At 42.7% G+C, this 18,762-nt stretch overlaps 1 protein-coding gene across 4 annotated transcripts in view; it reads right to left on the bottom strand.

Moving 5' to 3' along the window:
- Positions 1 to 18,762, bottom strand: part of MYO1B (myosin IB) — a 325,313-nt gene that overhangs the window by 55,115 nt on the left and 251,436 nt on the right. For all 4 annotated transcript variants that reach the window (XM_040439420.1, XM_040439422.1, XM_040439424.1 and 1 more), the window contains exon 19: positions 7,383 to 7,476. In XM_040439420.1, coding sequence (XP_040295354.1) covers positions 7,383 to 7,476 — 94 coding nt within the window. The remainder of the gene's footprint in view (positions 1 to 7,382; positions 7,477 to 18,762) is intronic.

Here is an 18,762-nt window from a genome sequence, read left to right as displayed (position 1 = left end):
TAATGGAAACTCCCCCGTTGCCCCTGCAGCCTCATTTGCATGCATTAAAACATTATTTGACTCAGCAATGCAGGCACATATGAACATGGGACCAACACAGATGCCTTCAGCTGCCAAGCACACATGGTCAGCCAGTTTCATAGGTACAAATCTGCTGACAGATGTCCTTTAAGAGAAGATACGCTTTAACTTCCTTAGGGTACTTTCACACTTGAGTTAAAGTTCTCCGGTATTAAGTTCCGTCACAGGGGCTCAATACCGGGGAAAAAAGCGCTTACGTTTTATCCTAATGCATTCTGAATGGAAAGCATTTCATTCAGTATGCATCAGGATGTCTTCAGTACAGTCACTCTTACGGTATTTGGCCGGAGAAAATACCGCAGCATGCTGCAGTATTTCTCCGGCCAAAATTCCGGAACACTTGCTGGAATGCCGGATCAGACATGAATTTCCATTAAAATGTATTAATGCCAGATCCGGTACCAAGTGTTCTGGAAAACCGGATCCGGTTTCCCGGTCTGCGCATGTGCAGACCTTTAAAAATGTGAAAAGATGATAATTACACTTACCGGTAATTGGATTATCCATTTAGCCTCCACAACGGCACTAAGCAGAAGGATACCCTGCCTCCCAGGGACAGGAAACAACGTGGAGATTATTTAAAAGCCTCCTCCCCTCTACCTTCTCCAGTAAGTATCAGAGAAACCCAAGATAATGCTGAATAGGTATATTTATTTATACTTCCTTTATCTGATGAAAAGGTATAGAACATAGTAATGAAAAAAGCAACAAAGGATTAAATCGACAAATCAACATAAGTTTGGGTGGGAAATCCCAGTGCCGTTGTGGAGGCCAAATGAAAAATCCAATTACCTATAAGTGTAATTATCATCTTTTCCATACGCCTCCCCAACAGCACTAAGCAGGAGAATTAACAGAGGAATCAAAAAATTAAATTAGGGAGGGACCACTGCAGACATGACTTTACACCCAAAGGAAAGGTCCCTATTAGAGATAACATCCAGTCTAAAGTGTTTGAAGAAAGTACTTGGACTGGACCAGGTGGCAGCCTGACATATCGGGGCCAGGGAAGCAGATGCACCTTCCGCCCAGGAGGTAGAAATTGCTCTATTTGAACGGGCTTTTAACCCAAAGGGAGGAGTAGCACCCCTCTCTCTATATGCCATGGCAATGATCATCTTATTCCAGCGGGAAATAGTTATTTTTGAAGCCCCTTGACCTTTGTTCTTTCCTGCATACTGGACTAGTAGGTGATTAGATTTTCTTATCTCCTTAGTGGCTTCTAGGTAAGTCAAGACGCATCTCCTGACATCTAAATTGTGGTAATGAACTTCCTTGCTGGACCTGGCCTGTGGACAGAAGGTAGGAAATGAAATTTCCTGCCGACAATGGAATTTTGTAAATACTTTAGTTTTAAAACATAAGCCTTCCTTTTTGCCTATTCTGTCATCCAGAATAGTTAGATATGGTGGACGGCAAGATAAGGCCTGGATCTCTCCCACTCTCCTAGCCGACATGATAGCAATTAAAAAGGCCGTCCTTAGGGAAAGCAACCTAAGAGGGATCTTCCTTAGAGGTTCAAAGGGAGGATCCATAAGTACAGAAAGTACCAGACTAAGGTCCCAGGGAGAAACAGTGGATCTAACTGCTGGGTTTAACCTATGGGCACCTTTAAACAAAAGCTGGATTAAAGTTACATCAGCTAACTTAACTTCCAGGAAAGCACTAAGGGCTGCTACCTGGACCTTCAGAGTACAAACCCTTAATCCATCTTCTAGGCCTTTCTGTAGGAAGTCCAAAATTATCTTGACGTCTGGCAAGTATTCCAGGCATCTTTTGTAAAATGGAGGAAAGCATTCCAGATCCAAAGATAAATCTTAGACGTGACAGGCTTTCTACTATTTAGTAGGGTGTTAATAACTGCATCTGATAGTCTTTTGGCTCTCAAGATGGAACGTTCAACATCCACACTGTCAGATTTAACGGTTGCACCTGCAGATGCTGGGCCGGACCCTCAGGAAGAAAGTCCGGAATCTGAGGGAGAAACCAGAACTCCCCGCTCGAGAGGCTTAGCAGAAGGGGGAACCATGTTCTTTTGGGCCAATATAGGGGCCCAAATCAGAATTACACAGCATTTGTCCTCCATTATTTTTATCAAGACTCTGGGAATCCGGGATATTGGAGGAAAGGCATATAGCAGGCCTTCCAGCCGAGAACACATCTACTCTTAATGGTCTGTCCTTGTAAGATAGGGAGTAGAATCGATCTACCTGTCTGTTTATTCTGGAGGCAAAGAGGTCCAGGAATGAGATTCCCCAGTTGTTGCATATTGACTGAAATATCCTCTTGTTCAAGGAGGTTTTCTGCTCAGACAATCTGCCAGAGCATTTTCTTTTCCCTTCAGATGGACTGCTGAAATTGAGTTTGTGTGGCTTTGGGCCCAGGAGAATAACTGGAACGCTGTGTGACAAAGTTTTCTGCTTTTTGTGCCACCTTGTTTGTTTATATAGGTTACAGTTGTTCTGTTGTCAGACAGAATCTTCACATCTCTGTGATGAATGGCTGGACGAAAGGCTTTCAAGGCTAGGAATACTGCTAGAAGTTCCTTTGAATTTGAGAATAGAGGATGCAACTCCTGACTCCAAACACCCTGGGCTAGCTAATCTCTGCTGTGAGCCCCCCCAACCTGACCCGCTTGCATCTGTAGTTATCACTATTGGTTCTGAGGATCTCCACTGAACGCCTTGGTTCAGATTTTCCCCTCGTAGCCACCACTGTAAAGAGGCTCTCACCTGAGGAGGAAGAGACACACTGTTGTCTGGGGATAAGCAACTTTTGTTCCAGGTGGAAAGGAGAAAAGCCTGTAGCATTTTGCTGTGGAACTGCACCCACCTGACTGCTGGGATGGCTGAGGTCATTAAACCCAGGACTACCATAATTCCTCTGAAGGTCACCCTTGGGTGAGACCGGAAAACTGAGATTCTTGCTATTATATTCTGGATCTTCTGTTGCGGGAGAGAGGACGTCATAAGGCGGGAATCTAGAAGGATCCCCAGGAAGATCTTTTTGGTGGAGATCAAGTCAGACTTCTCCAGATTTAATTTCCAGCCTAGGGACTGAAGGATGTCTCTGACTAGCTGGAACCTTCTGAGGAGAATCTCTGATGTATAAGCCGTGATCAGGAAATCATCTAAGGCTACTTTCACACTAGCGTTCGGGTGTCCACTCGTGCGCTCCGTTTGAAGGAGCACACGAGCGGCCCCGAACGCATCCGTCTGGCCCCAATGCATTCTCAGTGGAGGCGGATCCACTGAGAATGCATCCGCCTGCCAGCGCTCAGCCTCCGCTCCGCTCAGTGAGCGGACACCTGAACGCTGCTTGCAGCGTTCGGGTGTCCGCCTGGCCGTGCGGAGGCGAGCGGATCCGCTTGAAGATGACACTATATGGCTCAATCTTCAAGTGGATCCGTTCCCCATTGACTTTCAATGTAAAGTCTGAACGGATCCGCTCAGGCTACTTTCAGACTTAGAAAATTTTCTAAGTAATAATGCAGACAGATCCGTTCTGAACGGATGCAAACGTCTGCATTATGGGAGCGGATCCGTCTGATGAAACATCAGATGGATCCGCTCCGAACGCTAGTGTGAAAGTAGCCTAAGTAGGATATAAATAGATGAAAGACCGAAAGGGAGGACTTGAAATTGTAGATGGGTCAGGCGATCTTCTAGGTAACATCGCAAACCACAGATATTTCTGATGATCTCTGTGAATGGGAACATAATAATAGGCATCCGCCAAATCTAGAGTTATCATGAAACAGTCCTGAAATAACAGATTGATTGTTGATCTGACGGTTTCTATTTTAAATTTTTTGTATGTGACATGTTTGTTGAGATCTCTCAGGTTGATAATGGCCCTGTAAGAGCCGTTTGTTTGTTTTTACTAAAAAGACTGGTGAGTAGAACCCCTTCTCTTTCTGATTTGGTGGTACTGGAACAGCTTGTTTTAACAGAGTTTGAATCTGGGATTCTAGAAGAAATTTCCTTTCTTAGTTTTATTTTCTGTTTAATAGGAACCTTTCTAGAGGGAGGGGAAAATAATTATATTCTGCAACCGTGACGTATTAGATCTAGAACCCAGGGGGATTTTGAAACCCCTTCCCAAGCTGAGAGAAATTATTTTAGTCTTCCCCCTACCGGGTCCCTGGAGTCATTGATTTGGCTGCTAGGTGGATTTGTCAGGGTTAAATAGGAAATCCCTACCTCCTCTGCCCCTTGAGGGCTGCCAGGAGCCTGAGCTCTTTCTTTTTCTGGTCAGGCCTGCCCTTTCTTTGGGTACGAAAGGAGCGGCAATGTTGAAAAAGTCTGGATTCTGATAGGAAGCCTTTGTTTCTTTCAGATGCCTTGTCTAGGATGTCATCAGTACTGATCCGAAGAGCCTGTCCCCCTTGCAGGGAATACTACATAGCTTGCCTTTAGAGGTGTTGTCCCCAGACCAGGACCTTAGCCAAACGGATCTTCTGGCAGAGTTAGACAGGGCCGATGATCTGGCGGAAAGCTTGACAGTCAGCTGAGGCATCTGATAAGAAATTTGTAGCCTGCTTTAACACTTGTAGGAGGACAGGATATCCTCTCCAGGAGTATCTGAAAAGTAAATGTTCCTCTAACTGAGATAGCCATAAAGACAGGGTCCTGGCAGTGTAGGTAGCAGCAATGCTGGGCCTTAACATGGAGGTACATGTTTCCCAAGATTTTTTCAGAATAGACAAATTTTTTATCCATAGAGTCTCGTAAGAGGCCTACATCCTCAAAGGGGAGGTAGGACTTCTTAGATATTCTGGCTACCGGGGCAGAGTTTTATCCCAATGGACAGAATCCGCATCACTAAAAGGGTATTTTCGCTTGAATACCCTAGAGACTCCTGATCTTCTCTCAGGGTCCTTCCATTCGTCCGCAATCAATTTCTTTATGCTTTCATGGACTGGGAATACACGTCTTTTCTTATCCCCAGACCTTTAAACATTAGGTCCTGAATTGACTGGGCCTTTTGACTGCTCAATATTCATGATAGCCCTGATAGTTTTTTAGGAGAGATTCGGTGTCTTCAATAGAACACAGGGGTCTACCAAATTCATCATTTGAAGAAACCGAGTTGGAATCGGAGGAGACTTCTTGTTCGTCAAAGTCAAAATCGACATCTAGAGGTGCACCAGGATTAGATCTGGAGGTAGACGGTCTCTGAGGAATCACAGCCATCTTAGCTTCAATGGCTGAGCTGACTTACTCTTTAATGATAGATTTCAGGCTGTCCACTAAAGATGGGGTCTCTTCAGCCATAATCTTATCTGTACATCTCTGGCAAAGGGGTTTCTTTATGTGGTCGGCAAGCTGCTTTGTACAGATAGCACATTTTTTCTTTAATGAAGGTACCCCACTTTTGCTGGCTCTGCCCTGCAATAAAAAAAAACCCCTTCAGGAAGAGCTTAGGAGTAATTAAATTAAGTGGGAACCCTCACTATTAAACCCCAATGGTGTACAAAAAAGAAAAATGCAAACAAAGAAGCATCCATCAGGAGCAGGCTTACCAGGCTTAGGTCCTTTGGAGGTTCTGCAGACTTGTCAGCAGGCAGGGACATGGCTGATCCAACACACAGATGCTTCCACGCTGATGAAGAACGCCATTCTTTGTCTAGCCGGGATTTATCCAGTACTTCCGGGTCACACGCAACCTATTGTAATGCCGACTTCCTCCCCTAGCTTGCCCCGCATGGAGGTGCGGTATCGCCCGGGGCTGCCTGTGATTCGCAGGACTTAGGGCTGTTTCACACAAGAGAGTCCATTTCGTTAATCACGCTCCGTGTGCGAGTGTGATCCTCTGCTCTGGACTTATGCCTAGACACCGGATCCCGGAGCACTGCTGCAGCCATACTGACAATTTAGTCAGTGGAACAGTTGGACACAAAAAGGCTAAGCGACGTCTTCCTAAGCAGGAGGGAACCCCTGCTATATCCTCCACTTCATCCCGGAGGGACAGGAAACAACTGGAGAAGGTAAAGGGGAGGAGGCTTTTAAATGATTTTTCTCCACGTCGTTTCCTGTCCCTGGGAGGCAGGGTATCCTCCTGCTTAGTGCCGTTGGGGAGGCGTATGGAAAAAAGTAAATACCGGATCCGTTTTTCCAAAGGACACCGGAGAGACGAATCCAGTCTTTCAATGCATTTGTCAGACGGATTCGCATCCGGAAACAAAGGCTATCCGTTTGCATACATCAACGGATCTGCCTGCTGGAATCCAACAACGCAAGTGTGAAAGTACCCTTTGTCAAGTACTTGCTGTATAGAGAGTTCAGAGACATCCACTAATCTGGAGACCAGTTCGTTATCGGTTTATGAAGTGAATGATACTTCATATAGTTAACGTTTCAGATCAGCTATAGTATGTCATACAGCAGATGCAAGGGTCAAATAGCCTTCATTTTGGCATGACTGCTGGATACAGTCTCCAGAATTCCAGTCAACTCAAGATAATTTCTAATACTTTTGTGTCTATACTAGCTTCTATGGAGACCCAAGATAGGACTACAAACAAACTCTTTGTAGTCTCATCCTGCAGATAACCTTTAAATGTAATCTGTCACCACGACTCTGGACTGTTAGCTGCAGTAATACATGAGTAGTCCAGAGCTAAATTTTTATTTTTTTTATTTTTTTCCTACTGCCCCTCATTCCCCCCACTGTCCGCACTCAAAGCAGCACTGAAAAACTCTAAACTAGACTGCTGTGCTGGGTTAACATAATGGAGAGGACTCCTGTGCACAAGCAGAGCAGTCCTGACAATGTAATTCAGTGCAGCTCTGATTGCTGACAGAGGGGTAATGGGGCAGTAGCAAAAAATAATATTGATTGGCACTTTAATATGCAGTATACTCCTACATTACAGCAGATAATAGTCCAAGATCGTGGCGGCTGATTCCTATTAAATTAGTTAGAAATGGTGGATAGATGGAAGGAAGTATGGGAGATTATCTGTTTGTAGTCTGTTACCATGGAACCATATAGGTCTTCATAGAAGCCATGGAAACAGATGAGGTTTTTTTTTTTTTAATATAATCTAGTTGTAAATCAGTTTAAGTTTACATTTTAAATGCATTGGAGCAATTAAAATAAAAACGGATTGGGAAGATGGACATAAATGTTGTTCTTTACAGACTAAAAGGCAGCACATTTGCAATTCTAGGCAGACATTTCATGTCACTCAAAAGCAAAATAAAGCTGCAAAACTCGTCCATGAAAGATTTACTTTGCTTCCTCTTTAAGAAGTACACAGCATAAAGTAAGGAAACTTGGGAAATATGCCAACATACCGTTCTTGGGTTACGGATAAAGATTTTTGATCTCCCAAAAGAAAATTCCTCTTTACAGATTTCCAAGTCATTGAGTAACACTTCCACACCAGCTCTAAGAACCAACAGACATATTAAAAATGAAAAGGGACATTTATAACAGACTGAAGTACACAATCAGGAATCATTAAATCAGTAAATTAAAAATACAGATAAACGCATGTATAAGAAGCATAATAAAACACATACAGTTCTGGATTTACTAGGCCTTTCTTGAAGTTGCTTTCAATTATCTAAGCTGACGGTACACTTCAGATGAATGCCAGCCGAATCCAATGAGTATGCTGATTTTTCTAAACACTACGACAAACATCTAAGACTGAATCATTTTCTCCATGCATAATTCCAGGTCCAGCAAATAAACGGTCGATGGTTCGAATTTATGCCATCTGACAAGTTAAGGATTGCTACAGCTGTTTGTATGTATAGAGAATTATACCATTACCCTTGTAGTATGTTAGATATACAAATCCACTAGATTACATATGTGAAGTTTGAAAAACAATATTTTCAACGTAAGCATATAATCACATTTATATAGTGATTATGTATATATACAGTGGATATAAAAAGGCGGCACGGGTTCGGCACTTTGTTTTAACGGATGATCTATACTCTGGATAGATCAGCAGCTTCTGATCAGCAGGTGTCCAACACCCAGGACCCCCGCCGATCAGCTGTTTGATAAGTCATCGGCGCTCCAGTAGCACCGCGGCCTTCTCACTGTTTACCGCCGGCCCACTGATGTCACGACTAGGATCAACTAGCGTGGGAGGGGCTAAGCTCCATTCAAGTGAACAGAGCTTAGCCCCGCCCACGCTAGTTGATACTAGTCGTGACGTCAGTGGGCCGGCGGTAAACAGTAAGAAGGCCGCGGCACTACTGGAGCGCCGCTGCCTTCTCAAACAGCTGATCGGCGGGGGTCCCAGGTGTCTGACCCCCGCCGATCAGAGGATAGATCATCAGTAAAAACAAAGTGCAGAACCCCTTTAAGATGTGTTTTTGCAAAAATGTAGCCTGGCTTGGATGTTTTTCTTCGTAAGAAAAGGCTTTCCTCTTGCCACTCTACCCCATAGCACAGGCCTATGAAGAATATGGGAGATTGTTTTCACGTGTACCACACAGCCAGTACTTGCCAGATATTCCTGCAGCTCCTTTAATGTTGCTGTAGGCCTCTTGGTAGCCTCCCAGACCAGTTTTCTTCTAGTCTTTTCATCAATTTTGGAGGGACGTCCAGTTCTTGGTAATGTCACTGTTGTGCCATATTATCTACACTTGATGACTGTCTTCACTGTGTTCCATGGTATATCTAATGCCTTGGAAATTCTTTTGTACCCTTCTCCTGATCGATACCTTTTAACAATGAGATCCCTGATGCTTTGGAAGCTCTCTGTGGACCATGGCTTTTGCTGTGGAATGCGACTAAGAAAAGTTCAGGAAAGACCAACTAGAGCAGCTGAACTTTATTTGGGGTTAATCAGAGGCACTTTAAATGATGGCAGGTGTATGCTAACTCCTATTTAACATGATTTTGAATGTGATTGCTTAATTCTGAACACAGCTACATCCCCAGTGCACACTTATGCAACCACATTATTTTAGTTTTTTTTGTTTTCTTCCCTCCACCTAAAAGATTTCAGTTTGTTTTTTAATTGAGTTGTACAGTTTATAGGTCACATTAAAGGTGGAAAAAGTTCTGAAAGGATTTATCTTTGTCTCATTTTTTTTTACATCACAGAAACCTAACATTTTAACTGGGATGTGTAGACTTTTTATATCCACTGTGTGTGTGAGAGTGTGAGAGAGTGAGAGTGAGTGTGAGTGTGAGTATATATATATATATATATATATATATATATACATATACACACACACATACATATACTGTGTGTTATATATATATATATATATATATATATATAACACACAGTATATGTATGTGTGTGTGTGTGTGTGTGTGTGTGTGTGTGTGTGTGTATATATGTATATATATATATATATATATATATATATATATATATATATACATATACATACACACACTGAAATTTAAATGTTTACATGGGGGTGTATTTCGAAAACCTTAATGGCATCAGAGGAGAATTTTACTTATGACCACAACACCCACGGTTTCCCACTAACTATCCAGTTGCCTATATTTGTGCATGATGCTGATCAGGGGGCTTCACATCCAAAATAGCTCAGACATCTGAAATATTACATTTCAGCTGCTGCTAAGAAAACTATCCTCCAACCTTCATTGACCCATATCCTCCATGATTTGAAAACGTAGGCTCTTTTACAGAAAATAACTAACATGTAATATATTTATTTTTTCACTCTTGACAACCCATTCTCAATAGGTCTACTTTTTGTGTTTTAGGACTATGTAGAATCTGGAATTTACTGAGGTGAGATGTCCACCTACTCCCACCCATAAAGATGGGAATATCGTTCAGTTTTTAAAGAGAGATCCTGATAGAGGTGGTCTCAGGAACTGAGTCTGGCCATTTCTTCTCATCCTCTGTCCATTCCTCAGTCTTCTCTTCTCATTACAATAAAGAAAGCTTTTTGTATTAGTGCACGATGCTATTACTGTTCATAGTTTGCTTTGGCCAAAGTGTAACCTTTAAAGGGGTTGGCCACTTTCAGGTTACTGTTGACCAATGTGTCTGTAAGATGATTATATGGTACTTACTAATATAGCCTTGGTTAAAATTCTGCACCATTTTCTATATTTCATAAGGTATGCCCCTTGTTTATCAAGTCTTTTATGCTGTCCACAAAATGGCCGCTGATGGACGGTCACTTGACCAAGCAAATCACCTCCTTGTGATGGCTCCTATATTCAGATACACCACACTTGCCTTCTGTACTTGCTTTGTTGGGAGTTTAGTGCAGGTGCAGTGTGTTTGAATGGAAGAGACCTCACATGGGAGGTGATTTGCATGGTCACATGACCCTATCAGCGGCCATTTTATGGACAAGACCTCTGTGTGGACAACACAAAAGACTTGGCAGACAAAAAGGCATACCTTTGTGTCAATGTTTTCTGCATGGACAGAAAGTCAGACTTGTGACTTAACTCCCTGACTATAACATGTTCATGAGTGTAGATTTGACAACACACAGAACATTACCAGTGTGAATAGGCCCTTACCGTTACGGTTATGTGTACTACTGTTACATGTTCACCATTTTGGAAAACCTGAATATTGCCCACTGATGTTGTGTAGGTCATTTGATTTGGTGGTACAGTGTAAAGTAGAAATCTATACTTTTTACATACTGTATTTATAAAAGGATTGCTATATTATTAATGCTTAAGCAGCTTTTTATTTAAAGAAAAAGAAGATAGAACTAATTTAGTCAATCTAAAATCATGGGGATTTAAAAAGCATCAGGGACCAGTGCCAATGGCACCTTGAGTAGCATCTCAATTCCTGGTGTGCTACTTGTTTACACCCCTCCTGCTTAGGGGTGAAGAGTAGTGGGAGACTGAATTTACGGTATATTGAAAATATAAATAAAATTCTACTTTGTTAATCATTAAAAAAAATATATATCTGCCTGTTTCTATGCAACCTATGTGTCCCAATCATTACAGACAACCAGTGGTATAGCGTGGAGGGGGCTGGGGGTGCAGTTGGCCAGGGCGCCAGGCAGTTCAGAGGGCCACGCTCCTGTCGCCTTCGTTCTGCCTCAGGTCACTAGGCCTGAAGCCTACAAGGCAGTAGAAAGGCACAGGAGATCGCAATTACATCTCCATGCTGGGTCTCACGAGATGACGTGGCGCAGGAGGGCACAGTGAAGTGTTCGTAACAGTCTGTGCTGGGACGCCCGAACTCAGGCCATAAAAGGCAATTGAGAGCGGAAGGGGAGTATTATTATTTTTTTTATGTATGTACGCTAAGGCAGGTAGTACTGGGGGCACTATGAGGGTGGGGGAGCATTATAAATAGTTTAGAGAAATACATACACTGATACAAAGAGGGTCATTATAAATGGAGAGAAAGGGGGCCATTATATATACTAGTAATATAAAGGGGCCATTATATGTAGTAGTAATACAGAGGTGGCCATTATACATTCCAATAATACATAAGTGGCCATTATATATTCTAATACAGAGGAGGCCATGATATATACTATCCATACAGAGGGCATTATACATATGGGCACAATGGGGGAAGGGGGGGGGGGTCTTATCTAGTGGCATTACAGGGGGGATTAAATACAGGGTAAACTACAGAGGGTCATTATAACTACATGGGGCACTGCAGAGGGTCTTCATAAAAATCCCTGTAGTAGCCACAGTATTTATAAATACTTGGACCACTATAGGAGGCATTCCAACTACTGCAGGGGACTTTATTACTACTGTGGGCTACATATGGGTACCTCATAGGAGGCCTTATTTCTACTAAGGGCCCTATGTGGGCATTATTAATATTTGGGGTGCCGTGGGGGCAATTATTGAGCACAATATGGACTGCATTACTAATATTGGGGTTGCTATTAGGGGTACTGCAGGTAACACTATTACCATTGAGGACAATTTTGGAGCATATTATGGGGAACTATCTGTATGGCATTAGCACAGTGTGGGGGGTAACAGCAGGATGACAGTGTTGAGGCACCAGGAGCGAGAGGATGATCATAAAGTGAGGAATCAAAAAAAAAAATCGGTTATAAACTCTGCAGATACGAGAAGCGGCAGAAAGAAGGTATCATGGCGGTCTCATCTTTGAATGGAGATGTTGAGGAAAGAGTGTTCATCAAAGGAGAAGTCACTGGATTATGAGGTATGTGGTGCTGTATTATTCTGTATATTTTGTAACTATGTATGTAATGTCCACTCAAAAATCTGTTTCACAGTTGTGTTGGGGAGAATTTGGCACACTGCTGCAGCCCAGCCCCAGACTTCAGGTCACACTGTGTTCTGAATTCTAGGGCCTCCCACCCATCTGTATTCAGAGAGTTATCACTGTTATTGCATAGGAATGCAGGTGACATATCCTACATTATCTATAAAAAAAAAAGAAAAAAAGTGTCATGTCCACTGGTTTGGGGGGGGCGCTATATTTGACTTGCCTCGGGTGTTGACAAAACAGACTACACCACTGCAGACAACAAAAATTCTTAATTTGAGCTGAAGCTACCGCCATGCGTTACCCCCCACCCCAACCACCTTGTTAATAAAGAGGAGGCAGAAGGCAAGGAGTACTCTATAACTGCAGGAACACAAAACACAGAGGGTTTGCAGCGGAGGAGCTGTGTACACAAGACTATTAATCAAGGCTATTTAAAAAGCTGTTCCACTTTTAAAATGAATTGAAGAAATTGGATGGTTGTAAAAATCCTTATACTCTGACATTAGTGTCCATCATCACCACACCAGAATTAAACTTAACACTGTCCACCATCACGTTAAAAATATCTATTGATGTTCAATCAGGACCAAACAAAGATATTCTATCAAAGTGTCAATATAATCCGTCATGCCATGAGGAGTCTTTAAAACGTGATCCATGTTGGGCTACTTTCAGACTCAGCAAAAACGCTTCCGTTACTGATAATACAACCATCTGCATCCATTATGAATGGATCCGGTTGTATTATATTTAACATTCTTAACATTGCCAAAACGGATCCGTCATTAAGTCCACTGACTTGCATTGGGGTCATGACGAATCCGTTTTGCCCTGCATCTCCAGGACGGAAATCAAAATACAACATGTTGCGGTTTGCTCTCCCAACAGAATGCATTTTGGAGCATTCTGTTCAATTCAGTTTTGTCCCTATTGACGATGAATGGGGACAAAACTGAAGCGTTTTTTCCTGTATTGAGCCCCTATGACGGATCACAATAATGGAAAACTTTAACGCTAGTGTGAAAGTACCCTTAGATTTATTTAATCTACAAATCTAAAAAGTCTTCAGAGAACAAAAGCAACAATTCGGCCGAAATTCAGACTCTTGGAAAGCTTTACAACAAGCAGAAAAAAGGAAGAGACACATGGTAAAAAGCTGGAGGAAGTCTAAAGACAGCAAAAAGACCAGTAAAAAAAATAAAAACTAAATGATGCTATGAAGTTCAATAAAAGAGGACATCTCTTTTGATGTGGGACAGAGAATTTTGCAAGAGAATTTGCTAAAAATATAATTGTTTTGCCACATGTACTGCAAATGAAACGTCAGCAGCAGAGAAATCCCTGCTCCGTGCTGATTCTACAAGATGAAAGAGGAGACCATGTGTGAGCTGGGCTTTGTCTCTGTGCCCACCCTGCTCGCATTTACTACTACACTTTTGGTTTTCATGACAGGATGGCATTCTGTTCTAAATTATCAGGGAAAATATAGGAATGCCCTGCTCCAGCTGATCAATATGGACACCGACTGCTTTATAGACCACACTAGACTGCCACCAAGAACACCTCTATGTATGTTACTTTACACTCCTGTAAGCTACCAATACAAAAATGAATACGGTAGCTGAAAACTCCTATTAAACATGGGTACAATGTTAAATCAGCCAGTAAAAACTGTATTAAATAAAAAGGAGGCCAACACAACATCCTCATTAATGGGTATCTGTAATCAGCCTGTTCAGCATATTCCATACACCGGTCAGACCCTTAATGATGTGGATTAATACATACTGATAGACTGTACACTACATCTGAAACCTGGATCTGCTCTACAAGTCCTCATCCTTCTCTCAGCTGCCTCCACACTTTCTACTGTAGCTGCTGCAGATTTTTAGTTTTTAGGCCTCTTTTACATGCCAGTGAATCACGCATGTGTGTTGTCCATCAGTGGTTTTCACTGACCCACAGAGACATACACTACTTTGGTCAGCAATGCGGACCGAACATGGTTTTTACTGACCATTGATAGGAGAAGATCTGGAAATTCCTTTTTCAGCCATGCAGTGCACATGGAATGCAGATGACACATGAGGGCAAATAACGGACCCATTGACCAAACACAGACCCTTAATGGTCATCTTCATGAATAAAACCCTGACCGTCTTGTCATGGATGTGTAAAATAGGCCTAACAGGAAAGCAGTTTCTTCATAAAAATCTGAGTAAATACAGTACATTACATCATGACTGTTCACACTTTGTTTTTAGCACCTTTGTCAGAGGTCTGTGTGAGGAGCATTCTGTAATGTATACTGTATCCGCAATAAAATACAGTGTCATATGCCACTGTATAGGATAACAACCCCATAAGTTACCAACAAGTCTTTTTACTCCACAGCGTCTGTAGAGTTAGGCAGAGGGAGGGAGCTACCTCTGCCTTCTGCTTGGAGCCCCTGCAGTGAAATTGTCAGGCTTTAGTCATTTACCATGACAGCCTGGGTCCTACTGAAGGTTTCCAGGCCTGTTATGGTCAACTGCATGTAAAGCAGTGCATGAAGCACAGCTCAGCAGGCAGAGCGTCAGACTCTCATAGACCATAATAGTTCTCTATTCTAGTGTATGGGACAAGCAATCAGAAGATTACAGATTCTAGCCCCCTAAGGGAGCTAAGGCTACTTTCACACTTCCGGTAGCCTTTTCAGGCATGCTGTAATTTTTTGTCCGGCTGCCTCTCAGCATGTTTGCTGTGCAGCGGCCAGACGTCCGGCCCGTCCCCATTATAGTGAATGGAGCCAGAGAGGACTTTCGGCGGCACGGTGGACTTGCGGTAGCATGTAACCGGCAGGCTGTTCCACTGCAAGTGTGGAAGTAGCCTAAACGTTATTATTCAAAAGTAAAAAATAAATAAAATAAAAATATAATAATAATAATAATAATAATAATAATAATAATAATAATAATAATAATAAACCATAAAAAAAATAAACCTATCAGGTATCGCTGCATCTGAAAATTTCTGAACTGTTAAAATTTTTCAATATTTTCCTGCGCTGTGTACACCATAACAGGTATTTGCCATTTTCTTTGTCACCTTGTCCTCCCCAAAAAATTTATTACAGTGATCAAAAAGTTGTATGTACCCCAAAAATGGTACCAAAAAAACAAGCTCTCATACAGCTCTGTGGATGGAAAATTTAAGAAGTTATAGCCGTCAGAAAATGGTGATGCAAAGAAAATGTTCAAAAAAAATTTAAGTAGTAAAATAAAAAAAATTTAACTATACAAATCTTATATCGCCTTAACTGGGTTGACCCGCAGAATAATGCCATGTCATGTTTAGAGCAAAGTGAGCACTGTAATATCAAAATCCAGAAAACCTTGGCAGAATTGTTAATTTTTCTTCAATTGCCCCAAACAAATAATTGTTTTTCCCCTGTTTTCCAATACAAGACACAGTAAATTAAATGGTACCATAAAAATACAACTTGTCCCGCAAACAATAAGCTACCATATGGCTAAGTGAATGGAAAATTTAAATAGTTATCGCTATTGGATTTGGGGAGGAAAAATACTAAAATGCAAAAACAGAAATGCTCTTTGTCTTGGAGGGGTTAATTACAATGGAGTCCGTTCAGAATTCAGTTTCGCATGCAGGAATTTTTCATCTGCTCTTTTGAACGGAATCTGTGATGGTGGCCCCCGAATGGATACTCCAATGCAGAGGTTACAAAATAACTCCAAGTTCCGTGATGTATACAATAAACATAGCAGGCTGCTTTTATATGACCATAGATTATTAACAGATCACACTAAATATAGAATACACACTTGCATGCATTCCTTTTTGCAGATGTGTCCGCAATTCTCATTGTCTTTAAAAGTGAGATCAATTTTAAATATTTTCTTATTAAAAAGTTATTTTAAGAATTGGTGCCTCTGAGTTGGCACCAGAGTATCTTTAGACTTGGCAGAGTTTGTATTGCAAAGGATGTAAGCTGCTGGGAAATCTGCAAGCTATTAACAATGTAATAAATGTACTAATCCTATAGATGGTGTAATGCCTGTTATAGACAGGCCGATTGAGCAAGCTAATGTCGTGAGGAAAGAGTTTCCTTTCTGGCAATCACTTGCTAGCTAGCGGAGGAGACTGCTGCTATTCCATGCAGCGATTTCCTCTGCAGCATGGAAGGAGCGATTACTTTGCCTTTGTTTGTCCCCAGACTGTCTAGTGGTTTGCCAGGGGCATGACAGCACGATCTTCCACCGGCAGGCACTGATTTTTAAGCATGCTTCTGCAGCAGTATTACACTGCAAGATGATGTATAAATGCCCTGGAGCAGGGAGTACTTTGACATTTGCCTATATCCCCTATGCAAAGTAAAAACTTCTTACTTTATTTCTCTTGAAAGGGTTAATTTATACTATTTAATACTGTGTAACTGCATTTTATATGTTGTGATATATACCCTGTCCATTATCCCTGTATTTACATGACTGTGGAAAGGGTTAATGAATACTGAGAGACTGTTAGGGCTTTGATTGAGAAGCTGGTAATTTTCCATAGCTGCCATAGGGTTTAAAGAAGACCATGTTTTGCTTGTTTTCCACCAAAAAGCAGACAGACTGACTTTTTAAGTGTCTGTTTTTAGCTATGTTATGTCTGGAAAACCTGCTGTGTCCTTGCCATTGAAAATCATTTAAGCTGTAATGTAAGTCTATACCAGACAGGAGCTGAAACAATGTATCTGTTTGTGCTGAGTTTCTCCATTTCACCCCTCCCACTAGAAGGTTCTAGTCTAGCAAAAACTGTATATAGGGAGAGCAGTCAGAGCCCCTAGTGTGCTGCAGTTAGGGAGCAGTGCTTGGAGAGCGAAAGCAAAAGAGCGAGCGAGCGCGCAAAAGCAAAAGAGAGAGCGAGCGAGCGCGCAAAAGCAAAAGAGAGAGCGAGCGAGCGCGCAAAAGCAAAAGAGAGAGCGAGCGAGCGCGCAAAAGCAAAAGAGAGAGCGAGCGAGCGCGCAAAAGCAAAAGAGAGAGCGAGCGCGCAAAAGCAAAAGAGAGAGCGAGCGCGCAAAAGCAAAAGAGAGAGCGAGCGCGCAAAAGCAAAAGAGAGAGCGAGCGCGCAAAAGCAAAAGAGAGAGCGAGCGCGCAAAAGCAAAAGAGAGAGCGAGCGCGCAAGCAAAAGAGAGAGCGAGCGCGAAAGCAAAAGAGAGAGCGAGCGCGAAAGCAAAAGAGAGAGCGAGCGCGAAAGCAAAAGAGAGAGCGAGCGCGAAAGCAAAAGAGAGAGCGAGCGCGAAAGCAAAAGAGAGAGCGAGCGCGAAAGCAAAAGAGAGAGCGAGCGCGAAAGCAAAAGAGAGAGCGAGCGCGAAAGCAAAAGAGAGAGCGAGCGCGAAAGCAAAAGAGAGAGCGAGCGCGAAAGCAAAAGAGAGAGCGAGCGCGAAAGCAAAAGAGAGAGCGAGCGCGAAAGCAAAAGAGAGAGCGAGCGCGAAAGCAAAAGAGAGAGCGAGCGCGAAAGCAAAAGAGAGCGAGCGCGAAAGCAAAAGAGAGAGCGAGCGCGAAAGCAAAAGAGAGAGCGAGCGCGAAAGCAAAAGAGAGCGAGCGCGAAAGCAAAAGAGAGCGAGCGCGAAAGCAAAAGAGAGAGCGAGCGCGAAAGCAAAAGAGAGAGCGAGCGCGAAAGCAAAAGAGAGAGCGAGCGCGAAAGCAAAAGAGAGAGCGAGCGCGAAAGCAAAAGAGAGAGCGAGAGCGCGAAAGCAAAAGAGAGAGCGAGAGCGCGAAAGCAAAAGAGAGAGCGAGAGCGCGAAAGCAAAAGAGAGAGCAAGAGCGCGAAAGCAAAAGAGAGAGCAAGAGCGCGAAAGCAAAAGAGAGAGCAAGAGCGCGAAAGCAAAAGAGAGAGCGAGAGCGCGAAAGCAAAAGAGAGAGCGAGAGCGCGAAAGCAAAAGAGAGAGCGAGAGCGCGAAAGCAAAAGAGAGAGCGAGAGCGCGAAAGCAAAAGAGAGAGCAAGAGCGCGAAAGCAAAAGAGAGAGCAAGAGCGCGAAAGCAAAAGAGAGAGCAAGAGCGCGAAAGCAAAAGAGAGAGCAAGAGCGCGAAAGCAAAAGAGAGAGCAAGAGCGCGAAAGCAAAAGAGAGAGCAAGAGCGCGAAAGCAAAAGAGAGAGCAAGAGCGCGAAAGCAAAAGAGAGAGCAAGAGCGCGAAAGCAAAAGAGAGAGCAAGAGCGCGAAAGCAAAAGAGAGAGCAAGAGCGCGAAAGCAAAAGAGAGAGCAAGAGCGCGAAAGCAAAAGAGAGAGCAAGAGCGCGAAAGCAAAAGAGAGAGCAAGAGCGCGAAAGCAAAAGAGAGCGAGAAAGCAAAAAAGAGCGAGAAAGCAAAAAAGAGCGAGAAAGCAAAAAAGAGCGAGAAAGCAAAAAAGAGCGAGAAAGCAAAAAAGAGCGAGAAAGCAAAAAAGAGCGAGAAAGCAAAAAAGAGCGAGAAAGCAAAAAA

Source organism: Bufo bufo, chromosome 7 (genome assembly GCF_905171765.1).
Source record: "Bufo bufo chromosome 7, aBufBuf1.1, whole genome shotgun sequence".
Classification (NCBI taxonomy): Eukaryota; Metazoa; Chordata; class Amphibia; order Anura; family Bufonidae; genus Bufo; species Bufo bufo.
The sequence above is the reverse complement of the archived record's forward strand: the minus strand, read 5'-3'. Positions and strand labels throughout refer to the sequence as shown.